Genomic DNA, 19718 nt, shown 5'->3' with positions numbered 1-19718 from the left:
TTACCCAAAAATCAGTAAACAGCAGAAAAAGAGCAAGCATTAATCCTGCCTTTCTTATAGAAACTGAACCCCAATATAACCAAACAGTTGATGAAGGAAAGTTCTTTATAGAAGCATACTTCTAATAAGTGAAAAGTAAATAAATGTTAGAATTACTATAGTACCATTTTTCAAACCCTACTAAAATAGGCACTGCTAAAATCATTAGGTGAAAAGCTGAAAGAAAACCTTATAAAGGATGGATCAGGCTAACAATATCTGAATCTACTGCAGGCAAAAAGCCCATAGCTTGTTTTTGTTATGGCCTAGAAGTTAAAAATGTTTGTGTATGTGTTTTTCAAAAAATAAAAATCTTTACTGACACACAATTCACATACCATACAATTCACCCATTTAAAGTGTGCAATATATGGGGCGCCTGGGTGGCTCAGTCGGTTAAGGGTCCGGCTGCAGCTCAGGTCATGATCTCGCGGTCCGTGAGTTCGAGCCCTGCATTGGGCTCTGTGCTGACAGCTCAGAGCCTGGAGCTTGTTTCCGATTCTGTGTCTCCCTCTCTGTCTGACCCTCCCCCATTCATGCTCTGTCTCTCTCTGTCTCAAAAATAAATAAACGTTAAAAAAATTAAAAAAGAAATAAAGTGTGCAATATAATATTTTTTAGTATACTTACAGAGTTTGGCAGCCATCAACACAATTTTGGAACATGTTCATTACCCCAAAAAGAAACCTCATACCCTTTAGCAGTTACCTCCCCTTCTCCCATGCCCCCAAACCTTAGGCAACCACTAATCTACTTTCTTTCTCCAAAATTTGACCAATGTGGAAAATGCATATAGGTGGAATCATACAGCATGTGGTATTTTGTGATTTTCCACTTAATGTTTTTCCACTTGCAATGTTAGAATAATTTCAAGATTCATCTATGTTGTAGCATGTATCAGCATTTCACTCTTCATTATTGCCAAATTAAGAATGGTTTTTACATTTTCAGAGGAATATGTGTGTGTATATATATATATATATATATATATATATATATATATATATAAAAAGATTATTCAACCAAGACCAAATGCGGCCAGCAAAGCTGAAAATATATACTATGCTGCTCTTTACAAAAAGTATCCTGATTCCCATATAGATGAAAGATTGGGCACTTGCTGAAAATAGTAGATGCTGAGTGATGGGTATGTGGGGATTCATTATACTGTTCTACTTTTGTATATGTTTAAAATTTTCCATAATAAAATGTTTTTAAAAATTTCTGATCCTAAGATGATGGGAATTTCTTTTTTTTTTTTTTTGCATTTATTTATTTTGAGAGAGAGAGAGAGAGAACGTCCGCACACATACGCATGAGTGGAGGACAGGGAGAAAGAGGGAGAGAGACAGTCCCAAGCAGGCTCCATGCTGCCAGTGCAGAGCCCCACGTGGGGCTAGATCTCACTACCACAAGATCACGACCTGAACAGATATCCAGAGCTGGATGCTTAAACAATTGAGCCATCCAGGCACCCCCCCAGGGATTATGGGAATTTCTATGCTTCCCATTAAAGCAGGTTCAGAACACAAAAGAAACTTTGAGGTAAAAATAATGTTAAAAGAAAGATAATGATAGGGGCACCTGGGTGGCTCAGTCGGTTAAGCTTCCGACTTCGGCCCAGGTCATGATCTCTTGGTTCATGAGTTTGAGCCTCACCATCTGGCTCTGTGCTGACAGCTCAGACCCTGGAGCCTGCTTCAGATTCTGTGTCTCCCTCTCTCTCAGCTCCTCCCCTGCTTGTGCTCTGTCTCTGTCTCTCTCTCAAAAATAAATAAATATTTTAAAAAATTTTAAAAAAGAGATAATGATAAAAGTCTCGATGATGAAAATGGAAGCAAATCTCTTAAATCATCTTTAAATCAATAGTTTGAAAAAAAAAATGAAGTCTTTGCTAAGTTCAATTAAAAAAAATGAAGTTGGTGAGTAAGCACTACTGTAGACACTTGACTCAAAATGTGATCTACTGGAGGAGTAAGATTAGAAGATGATAATTTTCCAGTATGTTTTCCAGTCGGTTGGCTGTTTTCAAAAAGATTACTAGGATCCTTAGTAATCACAATGGCTCCCAAGATCAGTTCAACAGGATTCATTTTCAGATTCTTACAGGGACTGCCAACTGTCATTCATTCTCTTTTGTCTTACCTCCTCTTTCTGCATTTACAGCTGACTCTACTGAATCAACACACACTTCCATGAGAAATCCATTTGCTGCTCCTAAAATACATGGAGAACAATGTAATTTCATGATGGTACTATCCATCCAGACCAATCTACCACTGTTATTTTATACTTTGCTGCCAAAATACAATGTCCAATGTCCAAATCCAATAATCCAAGTAGGTAAGTATACTAGAGACCATGAGTGCAATAAAATAGCATACTGATTATTTTTTTTTTAATTTTTTAAACGTTTATTTATATTTGAGAGAGGGGAGGGGGCAGACACAGAATCCGAAGCAGGTTCCAGGCTTTGAGCTGTCAGCACAGAGCCTGACACGGGGCTCAAACCCACAAACCGTGAGATCATGACCTGAGCCAAAGTGGGTCGCTCAACTGACTGAGCCACCCAGGTGCCCCAACAGCATACTGATTATTAAACTGATGTCTCCAAACTGTGAAATAAGTATACAAACATATGTATAAGAAATTACACTGAGGAAAATACACACTGAATGCCAAATTAATTTTCCTAAAGCACAGACCTCATCATCACATTCTAAGTTAGATTGTTTTTGATGTTTCTCAGCATTTTCAGAATATGTTTAAACGTTTTTATAAAGATCATGTTTAAGAAAAAGGATGGACTTCAAATTTTGGCCCTACTACTCATCTGTGTGACCCTAGACAAGTTACTTAGCCTAAGTTTTCTATGAAGCAAAATAGGCTTTAGTACCTACCTCAGAGTAGTGAGCACTAAATAATTCATGTAAACTGGAGAGCACTCACTGTGTGTTCAAAAACAGTTATCATTAATAAACTACATACTCTTTCTTCTATATACCTCCAGTTCCCCCCAATTCCCATCCTTGCTCTTGATTATGGCCATCTCTTCAATCCACAAAGCCGTGCCAGCTCCACTGTTGAATGGTAAAATCTTCCAAGACTCACATTAAATCACATTTCCATATTTCCCCTCTCTCAAAGTAGGAAATTGTATCTCCCTCTTTTGAACTCATATAACTCTTCATAGATTATGTGTTCCTTTTTAAAAACTAACTGTACCTTTTTAAAACACTAATTACTTTCTACCTCTTATTATTATGTATATAGATAAGTGTCTGTTCACTCTTCGTTGACTTAAAGTTCCTAAATAAAGTCTTTATGTGAGAAATCTTTATCATCACCCATAGCAAGCACAGTGTCCACCCTGGTATACAACAGTCATGCAAAGATTTACCAGAGGCTGAATAATTATAAATTCATAAATTTCAATCATGTATTTACACTACAAGTGTGATGAAAATAAAGTTTTGAGTTTTTCTGTAAGTGAAGCACATTGTTTTTGTTTACAATTCAGAATATTAAATGTACACTTCATGCAATAAGACCTGAAAGAATGTGCACCACATACTAATAGTGGTTACTACTAGGTAGCAGATTTGGAATTACTTTTACTTTCCTCTTTTTTACTTTTCTATGTTGCTTTTTTTTTCCTAGCCAATATTGCTTTTATCGTTTTAAAAAAGGCTATTTAATTTGAAAAACCAAAATCTATCATCTGCTTACATCAAATTGCAAAGGTCTCATGTATGTAAAAGAAGACGATCAGTCTCAAACTGTGAAAGAGTTAAGTGCCACACTATGTTCTTAACCAATAGCACTGCATTCATTCCAAGAGTTTCCTGATAGCCACCCAGACCAGCTGTCACATCAATCTGACTGGACAATGCAGCTGGGGTACCATTTGCCTCCCAGGAGAAAGGACGTTGGCCAGGAGATGGTGGAGGCGCACACACAAGGCTATGACAGCTGTCCAGGAACAAAGTTATTTGTGGGAATCAAAGACATTTGTTTGGAGCAGCAGTTCTCAAAGTGTGGTAGTCCAGTTACCTCTTGGGGCCTTTAAGACCCTCTCAGAGTCTGTGCAGTGAAAAGTATTTTCATAATAATGCTAAGACTTTATTTGCCTTGTTCACTCTCATTCTCTCACAAGTGGAGTGGAATTTTCAAGAGGCTACCTGACATGTCAGACTGAAAGCAGAAGCAGGTACAGCAATTCCATTAATCCAGATCTTCAAGAGATTTGCAAAAATATAAAATACTGGCATTCTATTTGTTAGGAAGATATTTTTCACACACGCACACAGATGTTATTGGTGTTAACATGTAATGGGTTTCCAGTTAATTAGCATTTTAAAATGTTTCCATTTCGAATACGGTCCATACGGATAGATTTAACCTATATAAATGAGAGGTCTCTAAGGTTCTCGATAACTTTCAGGAGGGGAAAGGGGTCCTGAGATCAAAAAGCTTGAGAACCGCTGGTCTGGAGAAACCGAGAGTTCACGAGGCGGAGGATCTGCCAAATTCCCCAGCACCTGCTACGCCACCCTGCCTGGCGCAGCAGCAAGAACTCGGGACGTGGGGCAGCCACAAGCTCGGGCGCTTGGCAGCGGTGCGGCTTTGGGGACAGTCCTCACCCCCGCCGCAGCAGCTACAGGTTACTAAGAGGTCACCACGGTGAGGCGCTGTGTTCAGCGCTGGACAGCTAACAGTCCCAGCGCTGCCACGGGGTGGGGACTCGCAGCCTCGCGTGGCGACGGGAAACGTGGGGCTGAAAGAAGTTAACCAACTTGAACACGGTCGCACACGAGACGCGCCGGGATGCAAACCCACACATCTGGTTCCGGAGCCGCGTCACTCTCGCTACAAGCCCCTTCTCAGGCCCTCAGCTTCTACACGTTTAAAGCCAGAACGACAGAACTCGCCGCGCTGAGAGATGTGAGAAGCCGGGGAAAGGACTCCGAGAGAACTCCCGTAGGCCCGCCCCTGACAGCGAAAGCGGCCGACCGCCCCCTCCCCGCCCCGCCCCCTTCCGTACCGGACTTCCCGGACGGTATGCGCGCCCGTTTCCGCTCCGAGGAGGTCCCCTGCCTCTTCATGCTCGACGCGTCCCTCCCTCGTGCGTCTTCGGTTTCTACTCAGGGTCTGGGTTCCGGCGCGCGCGCCCAACGAAGCGCGGCCTGATGATTGCGCGCACCCCGGCGCGTCTCCGACACCCAGACCCAGCAGCCCCCGCGAAAGACGAGTGTCTGGCGCAGTCGCAGTCACTGCTCGCCCCTGTCTTCTGAGAAGGAGGGGCTCGCGCTGCATGACCCGGATGTGTTTCTCCATTCGGCGGCGGTGAAAGGGGACCACAGAGTGCTGGGTTGTGGAGGTGGCTTCCTTACACTGTCTTCAGTATGCAGCGATTACTCTTTCCGCGCCTGAAGGCCTTGATGGGGAGCCCGTGCCTCCGGCTCCTGGGTCCTAGGGCGGCGCCTAGAACGCAGGTACCGCACCACAGCCGACTCAATCGCGGAATCGGACATGGGGCGAAAGAGTCAGGAGAAAAATAATAGATAATTCGACATCACATTGACGTAGTTCCTTAGAATTCACAACGCATTTCTTTGTGCCCAAAGTCCCTGAGTTAAAGATCTGGACTTGCCACTTACTGGCTGTGTGATATCAGCCAAGTTAGGTAACCTTTCTGTCCCTTAGTTTCTTCGTCTGTAAAATGGGAATTGCAATACCTACTTCATAAGTTTCTGGGGAGGATTGAATAATTTCCTATACAGCAAGCGCTTAGCACATAGTAAAAGCTCAGTAATTTTTACCTATATATTTGAGGTTTGCTAAAAGCCCTCAGGTAGTCAGGTATGGAACTATAATCCCATTCTACAGAGAAGGAAATTGAGGCTTAATTTAAGTTGTCTAAAGTTAGGAAACAGAACACGAACCTTTGGACTCAGGGACAGAATCAGAAGAGGGTGTTTATTTGCTCAACAAATAATTATTGAGTGATTATTATGTGTTAGGAAAGATAAATACCAAAAGTCTCCCACCCTAGAGGAAGGCACAGTTAATTCGCTTGTAATTCATTTGTCAAATCTTTATTAAGATCTTGTTATGTAAGGGAATGTGTTAGAAATGAAATTTGCAGGAGGGAAAGCACCAGACTGACCAGATACTGCTGCCCCACACTCCTAGCTTAGTGGTTGGTAGAGACAAATGAACCTGAAGTACATTGCAATGTGTTAAGGGCTGAGATAGGGGAGGTACAGTGTAGTGTGAGAACGACTTGTTGCAGACCTGGCAGAGTCTAGGAACACTTCCCAGAGGAGGTGACAACTAAACTAAGATCTATAGTTGATGTTACCAATTAGACAACAAGGAGCGTCCCAGTCAGAGAAGTCATGTTTAAATTCCCACAGGAGAAAGAAAATCCATACTTAGGTGTGGAGTTAAGTCTGGGGGAAGCATGCTGAGACTAGAAGGTTCATGTGGTATGGGGATGGATTGGAGTGAGGCAAGACTAGAGGCAGGAAAACCAGGTGCGGGGGTGGCGGGGGGTGAAGGGGGATGTGGATGCAGTGATTTGGATAGGAGATGATGATTTACTAGAGCAGAAGTGGTGGAGATGTGACTGTGCAGGGTACTCCACTCTAGACAGAGTGGGACTGTGTATGAGAGTAGTGGACTGAGGCCTTTCCCTCTGTCTCCAGTTGTAATTTGTCTGTCTTGATCCTTAGTGTGGTTGCAGCTGTGGGATCAGGCACCTCTTAAGGCCAGGGCAATACAGCACCATCTCTGAAGTAGCTTTGCAGTCTGGAAGGGGTACAGTGTCCCTTCCCTCAAAAGCTGCTGAGCGGGTGGTGGGCCGATGGCTCCTGGTCTGCAGTGGAACAGTGGCTGGAGCAGTTATCCTTGGTGGAATGACTAGGTGAGTAATTTGCTCATAGCGAGAGTCAGCTATTTGGGTCATCAGTAGAAACATGGAATGACTAAGGGGGAAGAGTCCTTAGGAATCATCTAGTCTAGCTCCCTCATTTTATATACGCAGAGGGACATGTCGGATGACTTGCCCTGCTATAGAACAATCTAGAGTTTTATTATTAGGAGCCCTTCGTAAAGACTTGTTTAGGTCTTAACTGTTTTGATATGCATTGTTTTTATGTATTTTCCCTCTACATACAGTTTTCAAATTTGTCTCAAAATTTTTTTTGTATTGTTCGTTTGAATTAAATCCACATAAGTTCCATGTATCACAATTGGTTCATATGCCTCTTAGGTCTCTTTAAATCTATAAAGAGATTTTATAGATTTAGATTCTTCTCCCTCCCCCATTCTTTGTAGTTTTGTTTTTTTGTTTTTGTTTTTTTTTTTTTTGCTATTAAAGAAACCCAACTGATTTGTCATATGGAGTTTCCCACAGTCTGGATTTTGCTGTTTGCATACTTGTGGTGGCGTTTAACATGTTCCCTTATCCCCTGTATTTCCTGTAAATGGGTTGTTGCTTGATCAGATTCAGGATGGGAGCAGGGGGCAAAATCCTTCATAGGTGATTACAACATTCATAAATATCTGGTGTCTATTAGAGATACCAACAGCCATTGATTATCATTGCCTAGATCCATGATTTCATTACAGTTGCAAAATTCTAATAATTTATTAGCTCAACTCTAAAGAGGAACTTTCTCTCATCAACAGTTTGGTTATCCTAAGGTACTGTTTGTACAGTTTGTATAGGAAAGGCAGGATAAATAAATTCCCTTTATTTACCAATTCTGAAAATAATAAATTGGTTCCCAAGCATCCTCCAAAGGTGATCAATAAAGTTTTTGGTTTTTTACATATTATGAGCTCATCGGTTTAAATGTGTTTGATGTTTCAATCCATTGCTTTGATGGTGTGCTCAGATTGTTCCATCTTTAGGCAATGGGAGCCTCTTCAAATTGTCTCCAGGGTTTGTTTTTTTTTTTTTTTTGACAGGGTACTAGTAACCTTTAATTCTTTGCTTTCTGGATATGATGTTCCAGGTTCATCTTCTACATTTCTTGCCTCTGACGTAAAATCAGCCTTTTACCTTAGGAATCCTTGCTCCTTTTGGTGAAAATACCTTCTGGTGTTAATACAGTATGTGTTGCTCAGATTTCCTCCGCATTCCCTGTACCCTTATTTCAAAATATCATATGTTGTATAGGCCGTTATGGGAAACTGCAACACATTTGAATTTTATTAGCTTTAAATTCACTCAAGAATCTAAACTGTTTTATATCTAACAAATCTCTTTTCCCTGTGTAAATAATGTCTCATATCCATGTAGGGCACATTTCTTGGGTGTAAGGGTTGATATTACCTGTTAAGGAATGTTAGTGAAAGAAAGAGGTAAAGAGAGTTGAATGAAAGGATTGAGAGAATAAGGAGTCAAGAAATGTGTACCTGATGGCAGCTCTTTCTGGTGAAATTTTAAGCAGTAAGAAGAAAGCAAGGTGTCAAAAAAGGATATAGTGAAATGTTGTGTTTACCTTTAGAGGGGTTAAGTTCAGATCCCCGTTTCTGTTAACTGTTCATGAGAAATCCAGCATTGCATGGGCACCCGTGCATGTGTGCACACACCATTTCTTTCCTATCTTAAGGTTGACAGAGTCTGGCCTCTCAATGGTAGACTGGAATTTAATAAAGGAGATGAAGCCACCTACACACCAAGAGGAATGGGAAGCAGAATTCCAAAAATATCAGCAATTTCCAGAATTTAAAATGTAAGTATTATAGAAAATCAGGTAAACGCCCCACTAGGCCTTCTCAATCTTTTGCGTATTTCAGCATTTCAGAATGGTTAGATTCCATTATTGATATTTGCTCCAGTTATGTTTAGTGAGCTTTCTACTCTAAACCTCCAGTTCCAGAGTGATCCTGGGGTCACGGATGAGGAAGAAGGCAGACCTTTCATTTCAAGCTTCAAAACTGAGAATGCTCCTGCATTCTCTCGGTAAATAACAATCAGATGGATGTTTCCTCTTTCTTCTTTTTTGACTTCCCTTCCTCCCAGCTTGAATCATGATATGACACTGGCCGAATTCAAGTTCATCTGGTACATGGAGTACTCACATCGAATGTGGGGTCGCCTTGTGGGCCTCACATACATCCTGCCTGCTGCCTATTTTTGGAGAAAGGGCTGGCTCAGCCGTGGCATGAAAGGACGTGTTCTTGCCCTGTGTGGGTTAGTCTGCTTCCAGGTGAGATTTATTCAAGTTTGGGAAACCAGAGATGCTTCCAGGAGCTTCCTGGTTGGTATTGTTTTTAAGGAAAGAATCTGAGTCTGTATTACAGAGTGGGTAAGAGGATGAATTTTAGTGTTACAAGCGTGGCCCAGCTGCCACTTAGTAGGGCAAGTTGTCTACCTTCGGTAGGCTATGCTTTCCTTACCTGTAAATAGGGATAATAATAGTGCCTACTGGTTGACTTGTGTGACTATTAAATGAGATAGATCATGCATATACAATACTTAGTTTAGTTCCTGGAATTAGTAAGCACTCAGTAAATATATTTTTGTGTCACAAGAGTTTCTTTCCTGTCATGGATCTCTTCCTGGGTTCTTTTCTCCTCCCCTTTTCTCACTTGTCTGCTCTATGGCTTTTCTGTGCTAGAATGGCTAAAGAAGCAAATTTGAAAGCTCCCACAGTTAAGGGTTTGGTGAGACTGAGACTGAGAGCCAAGAAAAGGAATATGAGAGAAGGTACTTATGAGTATTTGGGTCATGATTCTACGCCCTCAGAGAGAGTCTTAGAGCTCAAAGGAACATCAGAATTTGATCAGGAAGAAGCTAATTGGTTAATTTGACTCTGAAGTAGTAAGAATATGAACCAATTAGAAAGAATTAAAGAGGGAGATGGAAGAGACAAAATAGAGGCAATAGAAACAGGTAAAGAGACATTAGTAAATGTCCCTAAGACCTAGGGAAGGGTTGGTAAAACAAAATGAAAGTTTATTTTAGAATGAAAAAAAAAAACCCCACTAAAGATCGACTCCAAGGGCGGTAGAAATTTGAAGATGGCACATGGGGTTATGGGAAGAAGAAAGTGGGGCTGGCAAATCACACTTTACACTCCTTTTCTTCCAATGTCCTATGCAGATGAAATCAAGATAATTAGACCATCCAGGGTCATCACTAAGGATAAAGACATGCCCCAGAAGATTTCCTGAGGAGAGCTATGTAGAAGAGGTGGGAGAATCCCACCTCTTGACATGCTTCTATTGATTTGGGAGAGTTGGGGTGAAAGGGCTATATCTTATCTGATAGAAATGAAACTGACAGTTGTTTGGTTAATTGAAAAAGTTAAGCAGAGAATCAGAATAATACATACCTTGCATTTTTAAGCTTAAGCCTGTACTTTGATTACTTTTTTTTTTTTTTAATGAAGAGCTAAGACCTGTTCTTTAAGTCCTCTGATCGGAATTTAACTTCAGATCTCTTGCATCCTCATAAACTATTATTTCATTTCATTTTCCTTAAAGAAGAGTGGGAACTTAGACATTTGCAAAGCAATCTGCTGGCAAAGCCTTACAAATTTTTTACTCCCCTCTACCCAAAACTTTTATAATTGTCTATTCCTACTAACTTGACAATGATTGTTATTAAGCAGTTATCTTTATCAAAGCTTTTCCAAAGCATATGATCTAGTTTGTATAGAAAAAACTCTCTTTTTATTCTTATAGTTCACTGGTTTAAATAATATTAAATTATAGCAAGTATTTCTAAGGTTTTGCCCATAGATACACTTTTGTGTACTTTTCTGTATTTGGCTTATACTTGAATAAAATGTTAATCTAAGCAGTGGTTAAGTATTTGTGGTGCTATGTGTGAAAATGTGGATAGGTTACGACTCCTGGGATACTGGGGATATGGGAAGATATGGAAAGGAGAGGTCAGGTAGGGAGTACTGATAATTGATAACTCGCTTTCTCAGATAGTAAAGTTGAATAGACAGATCCAGCTGTGTGTTATTTGCCCCTTCTGTTTTTGGTTCTAGGGTCTGTTGGGATGGTATATGGTGAAAAGTGGATTAGAAGAAAAACCAGACTCCCATGACATCCCTCGGGTCAGTCAGTACCGCCTTGCTGCCCACCTGGGATCAGCCCTTGTTCTTTATTGTGCCAGCTTGTGGACATCACTCTCACTGCTGCTCCCTCAGCACAAGGTAAAAGTCAGTCTATGCTGTTAGTACATCTACACAGATGCTGACAGGGTCACAGGAACAGAAATTCTGCTTCTTATGGGAAGTTATAAATCAAAATGCACACATTCCCTTAGTAACATCTACCGATTTACCAGAAATTAGATATAATCAAATATGACAGAAGCATTGAACTTTGAGATTCTAGAAAGCTTTGGAACTGCAAAGGAAAATGTGTCATTACTCTTTTGAGCTGGAACAACTCATTCAAAGGAAAATTAGTACAGGAGCCGAATATTCTGTTTGCACTGCCTGTTGGGAACAGTGAAAACATGAATTTTAGAAAAGGTAGGAAGGGGTTGCAACAAGAGCCTTACTTGTGACTCCCAGAGGGATGGAGGAAGGCCAGAATGGAAGCTGTTTCTGAACCTTTGATGGTGTACAGGAGCCATGGGGGCTGTTTATTCTTTAGTTGGGGACCTATCATTCATCAAATCTGACAATATAGTGATCTTGTCTGAAATATTTTCTTTGTATGCTGATCAAAGGAAAACACTAGTTTTTCTAAAAATGACTATTATTTTTGGTATTAAAGTCATGGTTGGCCTGGATAACCTGTCCATGTAATGAAGTTTGAGATGACAAAGGACTTTTAGGTAGAATTATCCAGTAGGTACTTGGAGTAAGTAGCCTCAATCCCAACAAGGAGAGGAGTTGTAGACTTGGCAGTCATCCCCACAGGGAAGCCAGATGGGGTCAAAACATTGGTGCGGTAGACAATCCACATGCTTAGATTATAGAACATTTCCATCATCACAGAAAGTTCCATTGGACAGTACTGATAGATTGTCCTACGTTATCTTTCTAATGATATCTCACTCTTCATGTACTAGATTATAGACCATTTAAGGACAGTAGTCTGACTTAACTCCTTAACTCCTTTGTATCTTTATGGTAACCTGTTTATAAAGTTCTTAATAAATATTTGTTGCTTCACTGATTAGTATCAGAAGTTGGCTACAGTAAAAATAAAATCAAATTTTTATATTAACAAAACACTAAATGGAAGAGTCTCTACTTTAGGCATTTTGATTCTGACTATATTTGCAAAGCACTAAATATCATACATAAACAACATGAAAATCTAGTCCTCTATCTTAAGCCACATCATTTCAAACATGGTGAAGCATTTTTCCCTTCCAATGGGAAATGCAATGCAAATCATTTTTGAACAGATATGTAATGAGTATTTACACACTGAGCACTGGGCTAGGATTACTTCACCAAGCAAGACAGATGTCGGTTCCTGCCTTCACAAATCTTTCAGGATAGCAAGGAAGACATAGTAAATGTATAAACATCGTAAAATATGATGCATATTTGAACAGAATATCTGCTGGGAATGCTCAACCTATTTAGGGAGTCAGAGAAAATGAGGCTTCAGACTGTCACTTGACTTTGGCCTTGGAGATCTTTGCTGCCTCCCGTGGTTCTTGCAGTACAGTTTATCTGAATGCTTTTCTTCTTTAGTTGCCTGAAACTCGTCAGCTTCTGTGGTTGAGGCGATGTGCTCATGGAACAGCAGGCCTAGTGTTCCTTACAGCTCTCTCAGGTAGGACTCTTCTCATCCAACAGGCTCTAGACAAACTCCAGGGGGGAGTTTGTCCTTTCCTCTTGCACCTTCCTATTTCCCTTTCACACCTGCCTCTCTCATACCCACCATCTTCACCCTCTGTTTTCTGTTCCTTCCTCCCTTCCAAAAACCCTGCTTTCCGGTCAGTTGAACAAAAATATTGAGCATTTATCTGGATCCAGACTGCCTAGGTTCGAATCCTGGCTTTACCACCTATGAACTCTGTGACCTTGGGCAAGCTGTATAACCTCTCTGGGCCTTAGTGACCTCATTTGTAAAATGAAGATGATGGTGTACTATAAGTAATAGATGTGAAGTGCTTAGAACAGTACCTGTCATGTAGCAACTATTTAAACTTAAATAATTAAAATTAAATAAAATCTAAAATTTAGTTCCTTAGTCACACTAGCCACATTTCAAGTGCTCAATAGCCACATGTGTCTAGCAACTATTTTGGATGGCAGATAGAGAATATTTCCATCATCACAGAAAGTTCTGTTGAGTAGCACTGCTGTAAATAAAACCATCAAACCAGTTATTTGTGCCCCCTCTCCTTTTTGGTGGAAGAACATGAATTCTGACTTCATAAATGCTATTTATAAAAAAACAAAGTCTCTTTTATCATAAATAATGGATCAGTCATCTATTAATTCATGGATATTTTACATGTTTATCCAGGATTTAGTTTGTAAATTTTTTTTCACTTCTGTGTTCACTCAACCAACATTTTTTTGAGCACTTGGGGAAGACAGGCAATAAACAGTGAAAATATATGGCAGATGGTGTTCAGTGCTATGAAGAAAAAAATAAAGCAGGATAAGGGGATAGAGGTGAGGTTGGGGAAGTGCTGTCTTATATAGGATCATTGAGGGGATCTCTTTGATAAGGTGATATTGAGTGGAGACCTGAGGAAATGAAGGAGTATATTACGCAGGTATCTGGGGGAAAAGCATTTCCCGAATAGATCTGGTTCGTAGTGGGATAAGGAGGGCATCAAAATCACTAACAGGATGTTTCTATCGAATATGCCTTGTTCCAGAGCTTCTAGTTCTTTCCTTTAAGGGAGGCATGCCAGAATCTTGGGGTGGGAGCAGGTGAGGATGCAGTTTGTGGGTTGTTGTTTTTTTTTAAATTCCCGTGGTGATTAGGATGTATATTCTCTGTTTAGAAACCCTTCTGTAGATCTTTTTGTTCTCTGATTATTCCTTTTTGTCTGTCTCTGGGATAATAAACTTTTTCTATGCCAAAACTAGTATTTGATCTCCTCTGTATCTCATTTTAATAAATACTATTTGCCTTGGAATATAGGGGCCTTTGTGGCAGGGCTGGATGCTGGGCTTGTTTACAATTCCTTCCCGAAAATGGGAGAATCTTGGATCCCAGAGGATCTCTTTACCTTCTCCCCCATCCTGAGGAATGTTTTTGAGAATCCCACCATGGTGCAGTTTGATCACCGGATTCTGGTAAGTCTGGCTGCTGGTTACTGGCTACTGAGCACAGGGAGCCTCTCACAGCCTTTGGGGTGTCTGAGGCACTAATGGCAGCACTAAGGGTAGAACAGAGTGGGCACTAGATTTCCTTTTCTTTTTGGGAGAAATTCAGCACCAGTTCTCTGATGTGATGTTTTTGTCCTAATTACCCACACCCCTTCCAGCCAAATTCTGGCTTTTGGGATACTGCCATCTTCTTAAAGTTGGAATATGCCTTTTGCCATCTGGCAAAGGATAACTTCCCTCAATCTTGCACACACATAGGAGAGTCATTTTAGTGGAAATGAGGCCAAGTAGAGAAGAAAGGGCAAAGATAGGCTGCTGAACATACAACTATCAGAGCTGAACCAAAACTCCAGGGAGCTAAAATGTTTGTCATCTTATTTAAGCTGATATTTATTAAGGGCCTGCTATGAGTCATGTTAAGATTGGCTTGGTAGCTGGGCGTGATACGTTGGAGTCAGGAAAGACTGGCAGCAAGGAGGCCAGCAAGAAGCAGAGGTGCCATTGCAGTATTGCAGGTGAGAGTGGTGGGGCTCTAGGCTGTGTGGGGGAGCAGAACTTGAAGAGAACAGTGGATCACAAACAGGCTCTAAGGAGAAGATTGGCTGTAGTAATGATGGTAAAGAAGATCCCAAAGTTTATTCTGTGGCATGCTTAAAACACACCCAGAAATAGGACTACTAGAATGAGTGGTGGGCTGGAGATGAAGGATGTCATCAGACTGAGGTGTGCTGGGTATGAGGTGATTGGAGCACACCCAAAGACGGAGGTCCAGAGGACTCAGACCCCCAAGGGCAACACTGGCACTTGGGCCAGTTACCTTGTGTGGGCTCAGGCCTCTTTGCCAACATTTTGTAATAAGTAGAGTCTCGTTGAAATTGTCATCCTGGACAGCTCTGAAAAGGAAAAGTGAAATAGATGTAAAAAATGATAGACGAACATTCTCCTTGACATCATGGAGTGGGAAAGGAGACCCTATTGCCAATCCTTTACTGAAGTGCGGCGGGAAGGAAAATGATACTTTCACTTGTTTTTAGCACTAGCTGCCAGCACCACTACCTTCTCTACTCACAGCCCAGGAGAATAACCCTTATGTGCTGGGGTCAGACCCACTTTAAAAATACAGGATTAGTGGGGCACCTGGTTGGCCCAGTTGGTTGAGCGTCCGACTGTGGCTCGGGTCATGATCTCACGGTTGATGGGTTTGAGCCCTGCATTGGGCTCTGTGCTGACAGCTTGGAGCTGAGAGCCTGCTTTGGGTTCTGTGTCTCCCTTTCTCTCTGATCCTCCCCTGCTGATGCTCTCTCTCTCAAAAATAAACATTAAAAAAAAAAGAAAGAAAAAAACCCCAGGATTCGAGAGGAGATAAAATTAGGCATAAGGATGCAAAGAATGACTTAAAAAGTGAGAGCTACCCCTGAGGGGTGCACCCATGTTGGAATTTGGAAAGGATCACTGAGAAGAGTAAGAATGTCTAGAGTGATAGGTGCCTTGGGGAACATGAGCATTTAAGTGGCAAGCAGAACATGGAGGAGACTGAGGAGTAATCACAGGTGGAGCCACAGGTCGTTCTCTGCCTGGTATAAGAAAGTGCTTAATGGTGACTCACTGGTTCTAGAGAAGATACGTGTAAGATGAGCAGAAATCAGGAGGGTGGGACATTTCTTCCTGGCACTTGGTGAGATACCTTCCTTTCTGCAGGGAATCACTTCAGTTACAGCCGTGACAGTGCTCTACTTCCTCTCCCGGAGAATTCCCCTTCCTCGAAGGACCAAAATGGCAGCAGTGACTCTGCTAGCTTTGGCATATACACAGGTATAAACCACTTCTTCTTGGTCTGAGGGATCTCCAAAACTAAGTTAAAAAAGGAAGGTGACAGGCCAGGAGAAAATGATTTCAATATTTGTAATAGACTAAAAGATTAATAACCGGAAAATAAAATGAGGATATGAGTATACATAGTTCTCATAAGAGGAACAATGAATGACCAATAAATATGAAAAGCTGTTTAGCCTCATTCATGATCCGAGAGAAGCATCATGGATCCGAGAGGAGCAAATTAAAACAATGCATGCCACTTTGTGCCTGTTAGATTGGGGCAAAAAATTTTTTTTAAGATTATCAGGTATTGGCATGGGCATAGGAAAATGGATACCTTCATATATTCTTGGTGAGAGCATGAGTTGGTATAGTTTTTTCCAGAGGGCAGTTTGGCATTATCTTTTAAAATGTTAAATGTATAATCTTTTGGTCCAGAAAAGTGACTTCTTAGTTCCTGCCCTAGAAATATTCCAGTGCACAAAGAGCTGTGTACAAAGAAACTCATGGTAAAATTGGTGTGATAGTAAAAAGCTGGAAACAACCTAAATATACAAGTATGGCACACCCATACTGTGGAATACTGTGTAACAGTTTAAAATAGTAAGATCTCAAGACGCATGTTGTTAAGTGGAAAAAAGCAAGTAGCAGAACAATCCAATTTTTAAAAGTACAGGAGTATGTTTTTCTGTAAACATCTATGAAAAAGTGTAAGTGTGTAGAAACTGATAAACTACCTTGGCGGGGGGGAACTGGGCTAGGGTGAAGGATAATTAAAGAGAATATTAGGTTTATTTTGTTTGAATTTCCTTTGTTGTGAGTATATTTACTTGTGAAAATTCTTAAATATATATTTTTAGTGTTCTGATGGGAGAATGTGGAAATTTATGTATCTGGTTGTCTATGCCCAGTCATTTGAAGTTGTGGCTCCTGCTTTTCTTACTGCATTCTTTCCTGTGTAACAGGTGGGCTTGGGCATTAGCACTCTGCTAATGTACGTTCCAACTCCTTTGGCTGCCACTCACCAGTCAGGCTCCCTGGCTCTGCTTAGTGTTGCCCTTTGGCTCATGAATGAACTCCGAAGAGTCCCAAAATAATTCCGAGGATCAGCTTCCTATGGCTGAAAGTGCATTTGAGAGCTCATCAGAGAGCACAAGAACTTGGGAGTTTTCTAAAAGGATGTCCTTGGCATACCAAGTGGTTTCCAAACTGGTCAAGTTATTTAAAATTCTTTGCCTGTTTTGGGGTGTCTGGGTGACTTAGTAAAGCTCTGACTTCAGCTTGAGTCATGATCTCACGGTTTGTGGGTTCAAGCCCTGCACTGGGGTCTCTGCTGTCAGCGCAGAGCCCACTTTGGATCCTCTGTCTCCCTCTCTCTGCCCCTCCTCTGCTCACATGCATGTGTGCTCTCTCTCAAAAATAAACATTAAAAAAATAAAATTCTTTGCCTGTTTTTAACAAAGTCACTGGATCAAGAGTGTCATTAAGTATATTTAACTAAATATTCCTTTTTAAAATCTTTATAAATTTAGGGGCACCTGAGTGGCTGAGTTGGTTAAGCGTCCAACTTTGGCTAAGGTCATGATCTCTAGATTCGTGGGATCAACCCCTGTATCGGGCTCTGTGCTGACATCTTAGAGCCTGGAGCCTGCTTCAGATTCTATCTCCCTCTCTCTCTGCCTCTCCTGTGCTCACACCCTGTCTCTTTCTCAAAAATAAACATTAAAAAAAACTTTATAAATTTAGTTTTTTTGTTGAAAACCAAATTTAACGTAGAGAAATGTCTGCCTTTGTTCCTTTTTAGTAGGCTGTCTAGGTTTCTTAATGTTAGCAAGCTCTTGATTCGACATGCATGAGCTCTTGTCTCCTTGACCCCGAGTCCTGAATTATGCCTAAGGAGAAATTCCTTATGATCTCCACTTCCATCAGGTGAAGATTCAAAGGGAAGGACTTGGCATACCTTAAGTAGCCAGACAGCCTTCAGCGAGAAATAAGTGTCTTCTAGTATCCTGATTTTCAAAATGGGGAAAGGGTAGATTTTGACAAGTTTAATGTCTATATGTAACAAAATGGCTTAGAAGTACTTAGAAAAGGAAATAATCACTAGTAACCCACTTGGATTCGTCAAGCACTAACCTAGTTCTTTTGATTGCTATAACATTGCTAGGTCACATGGAATAGATAGTATGAATCAGTTCCTGAGAGAGGTTCGTAACAGCCTCATGGATAAGAAAAGTATGGCCTTGATGGTGTACATAGTACTTGGACATCTATTAAGATATGTGAACAAATTTTTGATTAACAAATTATAATTCTGGTCTATCTTGACATGTCATAGGGCTCTTATTCAGTTTTATTTTTTAAATCGGTGATTTGGATGAAGGCATCAGAAAGATCAGACCTGAGGATGGAACCCAACATTGTTAATATAATAGATGAATGTCACAACTCAAAACAATTCCAGAGTGGCACCATCAAGATACAATTAAATAATATAAATGTAACATCCTCATTTAAATTAAATAGGTTGTATAAGTTTGGGATAGAGAAACCTGGCATCCTATCATTTCATATAAAGAAGACAGGGATTTCAGTTGGCCATCGGCTCAACTTGCACCAAAAGTGTAATGACACTGATAAAAATTAGTGGTGTTTCAGATTTCATCAATGGAAGTGTCACAGCTGCACTCAGAATACTTCAGTTGCAAGTGCTGTGTTTCGCTATTGGTACCCCATTTAAGGAGGGCACTGATTACTAAGTATGTCTCCAGAGGAAGGGACCAGGATGGTGAGGAGTCCAGAACTCACACCACACAGGGAATACTTGAAGGAAGTAGGGGCATTGAACTGTAGAACATTCAGACAGAGCAGAGCTGGGAACAATAGCTACAAGGTGCAGAAAGCTAGTTTTTAGTTTTGTAGAAGACAAGAGTCGGATCCAAACAAAAGCCCACTAGGGTGCAGCTGGTGAGGACAGTGGAAAAGTGGAAAAGCAGGTGTCCCAACTATTCAACTAAACCACCGCTGAGCTCTGGCCTGTTGCTGCTCTATAGGTCTAGAGTTGTCAGATCTGATTTAGATTTTTATGTGAAAGCTCTCAAGGGTTGGCAACTAATTTCAGGTTTTTTTTTAGTACATGACACAGGCTGAACACATCTGGGAGCCATAAATGGACTAAGGTTTGCCCATTTACAGTCTCAAGGAGATGATCTCCATTCCTTTTCAACTCCAGTATTCTGTGAGTTTCACTGTGACTTAACAGCTACCATCCTCAAGTGGTTCTTAGCAAAACAAAAGTAATAGTTTGTCTTTGATTAAAAAAAAAAAAATCTGGATGACCCCGGGGCTTATGCTATTGCTAGAGGTAGTTTCTAATTTTTTTCAAATTAGAATTTTTGAAAATCCTGAAGCCCAAGCTCCCCCTAAGACCAATTAAATCATTATCTCTGGAAGCAGTAATAGACATAATTTTAAATTTCCTAGGTCATTCCAACATGCAGACAAGTTTAGACACCCGTGGCCTAGCCCCTAATAAACCAGTTACCTTAGAAAGTTTTGACCACTGAGGGTTGA

At 40.9% G+C, this 19718-nt stretch overlaps 2 protein-coding genes across 4 annotated transcripts in view; one reads left to right on the top strand and one right to left on the bottom strand.

Moving 5' to 3' along the window:
- The window catches only part of CUTC (cutC copper transporter), a 25713-nt gene extending 20549 nt beyond the window's left edge, over positions 1-5164 (bottom strand). Inside the window, exons 1-2 of the mRNA XM_047073292.1 lie at positions 5084-5164; positions 2185-2256 (exon numbers count right to left, since the gene is read on the bottom strand). Of these exons, the coding sequence (XP_046929248.1) occupies positions 2185-2256; positions 5084-5144 (133 nt within the window). The 5' untranslated portion in view covers positions 5145-5164. The remainder of the gene's footprint in view (positions 1-2184; positions 2257-5083) is intronic.
- On the top strand, positions 5161-19718 carry LOC124507052 (cytochrome c oxidase assembly protein COX15 homolog). 3 transcript variants are annotated; one of them, XM_047073290.1, is made up of 9 exons: positions 5161-5534; positions 6777-6967; positions 8664-8786; positions 9077-9263; positions 11058-11225; positions 12732-12813; positions 14143-14297; positions 16029-16142; positions 19279-19718. In XM_047073290.1, the coding sequence occupies exons 1-9, from the start codon at positions 5445-5447 to the stop codon at positions 19312-19314; spliced, it is 1146 nt and encodes a 381-aa protein (XP_046929246.1). In that variant the 5' UTR covers positions 5161-5444; the 3' UTR covers positions 19315-19718. The 3 variants fall into 3 exon arrangements, with proteins under 3 accessions (XP_046929246.1, XP_046929244.1, XP_046929247.1); XM_047073288.1 differs by lacking the exon at positions 19279-19718 and adding an exon at positions 17111-17437; XM_047073291.1 differs by lacking the exons at positions 6777-6967; positions 19279-19718 and adding an exon at positions 17111-17437 and having other exon boundaries at positions 5472-5534.

This window comes from Lynx rufus, unplaced genomic scaffold (genome assembly GCF_022079265.1).
Source record: "Lynx rufus isolate CCGP_SWC_20201006 ecotype Redwood Valley unplaced genomic scaffold, mLynRuf1.p SCAF_11, whole genome shotgun sequence".
Taxonomy (NCBI): Eukaryota; Metazoa; Chordata; class Mammalia; order Carnivora; family Felidae; genus Lynx; species Lynx rufus.
Note: the sequence above shows the minus strand (reverse complement) of the source record. Positions and strands in the feature narration are given on the sequence as shown.

Coding starts and splice junctions, on each gene's coding strand:
- LOC124507052 (XM_047073288.1), top strand. CDS start 5,445: ATGCAGCGATTACTCTTTCCGCGCCTGAAGGCCTTGATGGGGAGCCCG. Junction 5,535..6,776: donor GGGCGGCGCCTAGAACGCAG/GTACCGCACCAC, acceptor CTTGATCCTTAG/TGTGGTTGCAGCTGTGGGAT. Junction 6,968..8,663: donor ATCCTTGGTGGAATGACTAG/GTGAGTAATTTG, acceptor TCCTATCTTAAG/GTTGACAGAGTCTGGCCTCT.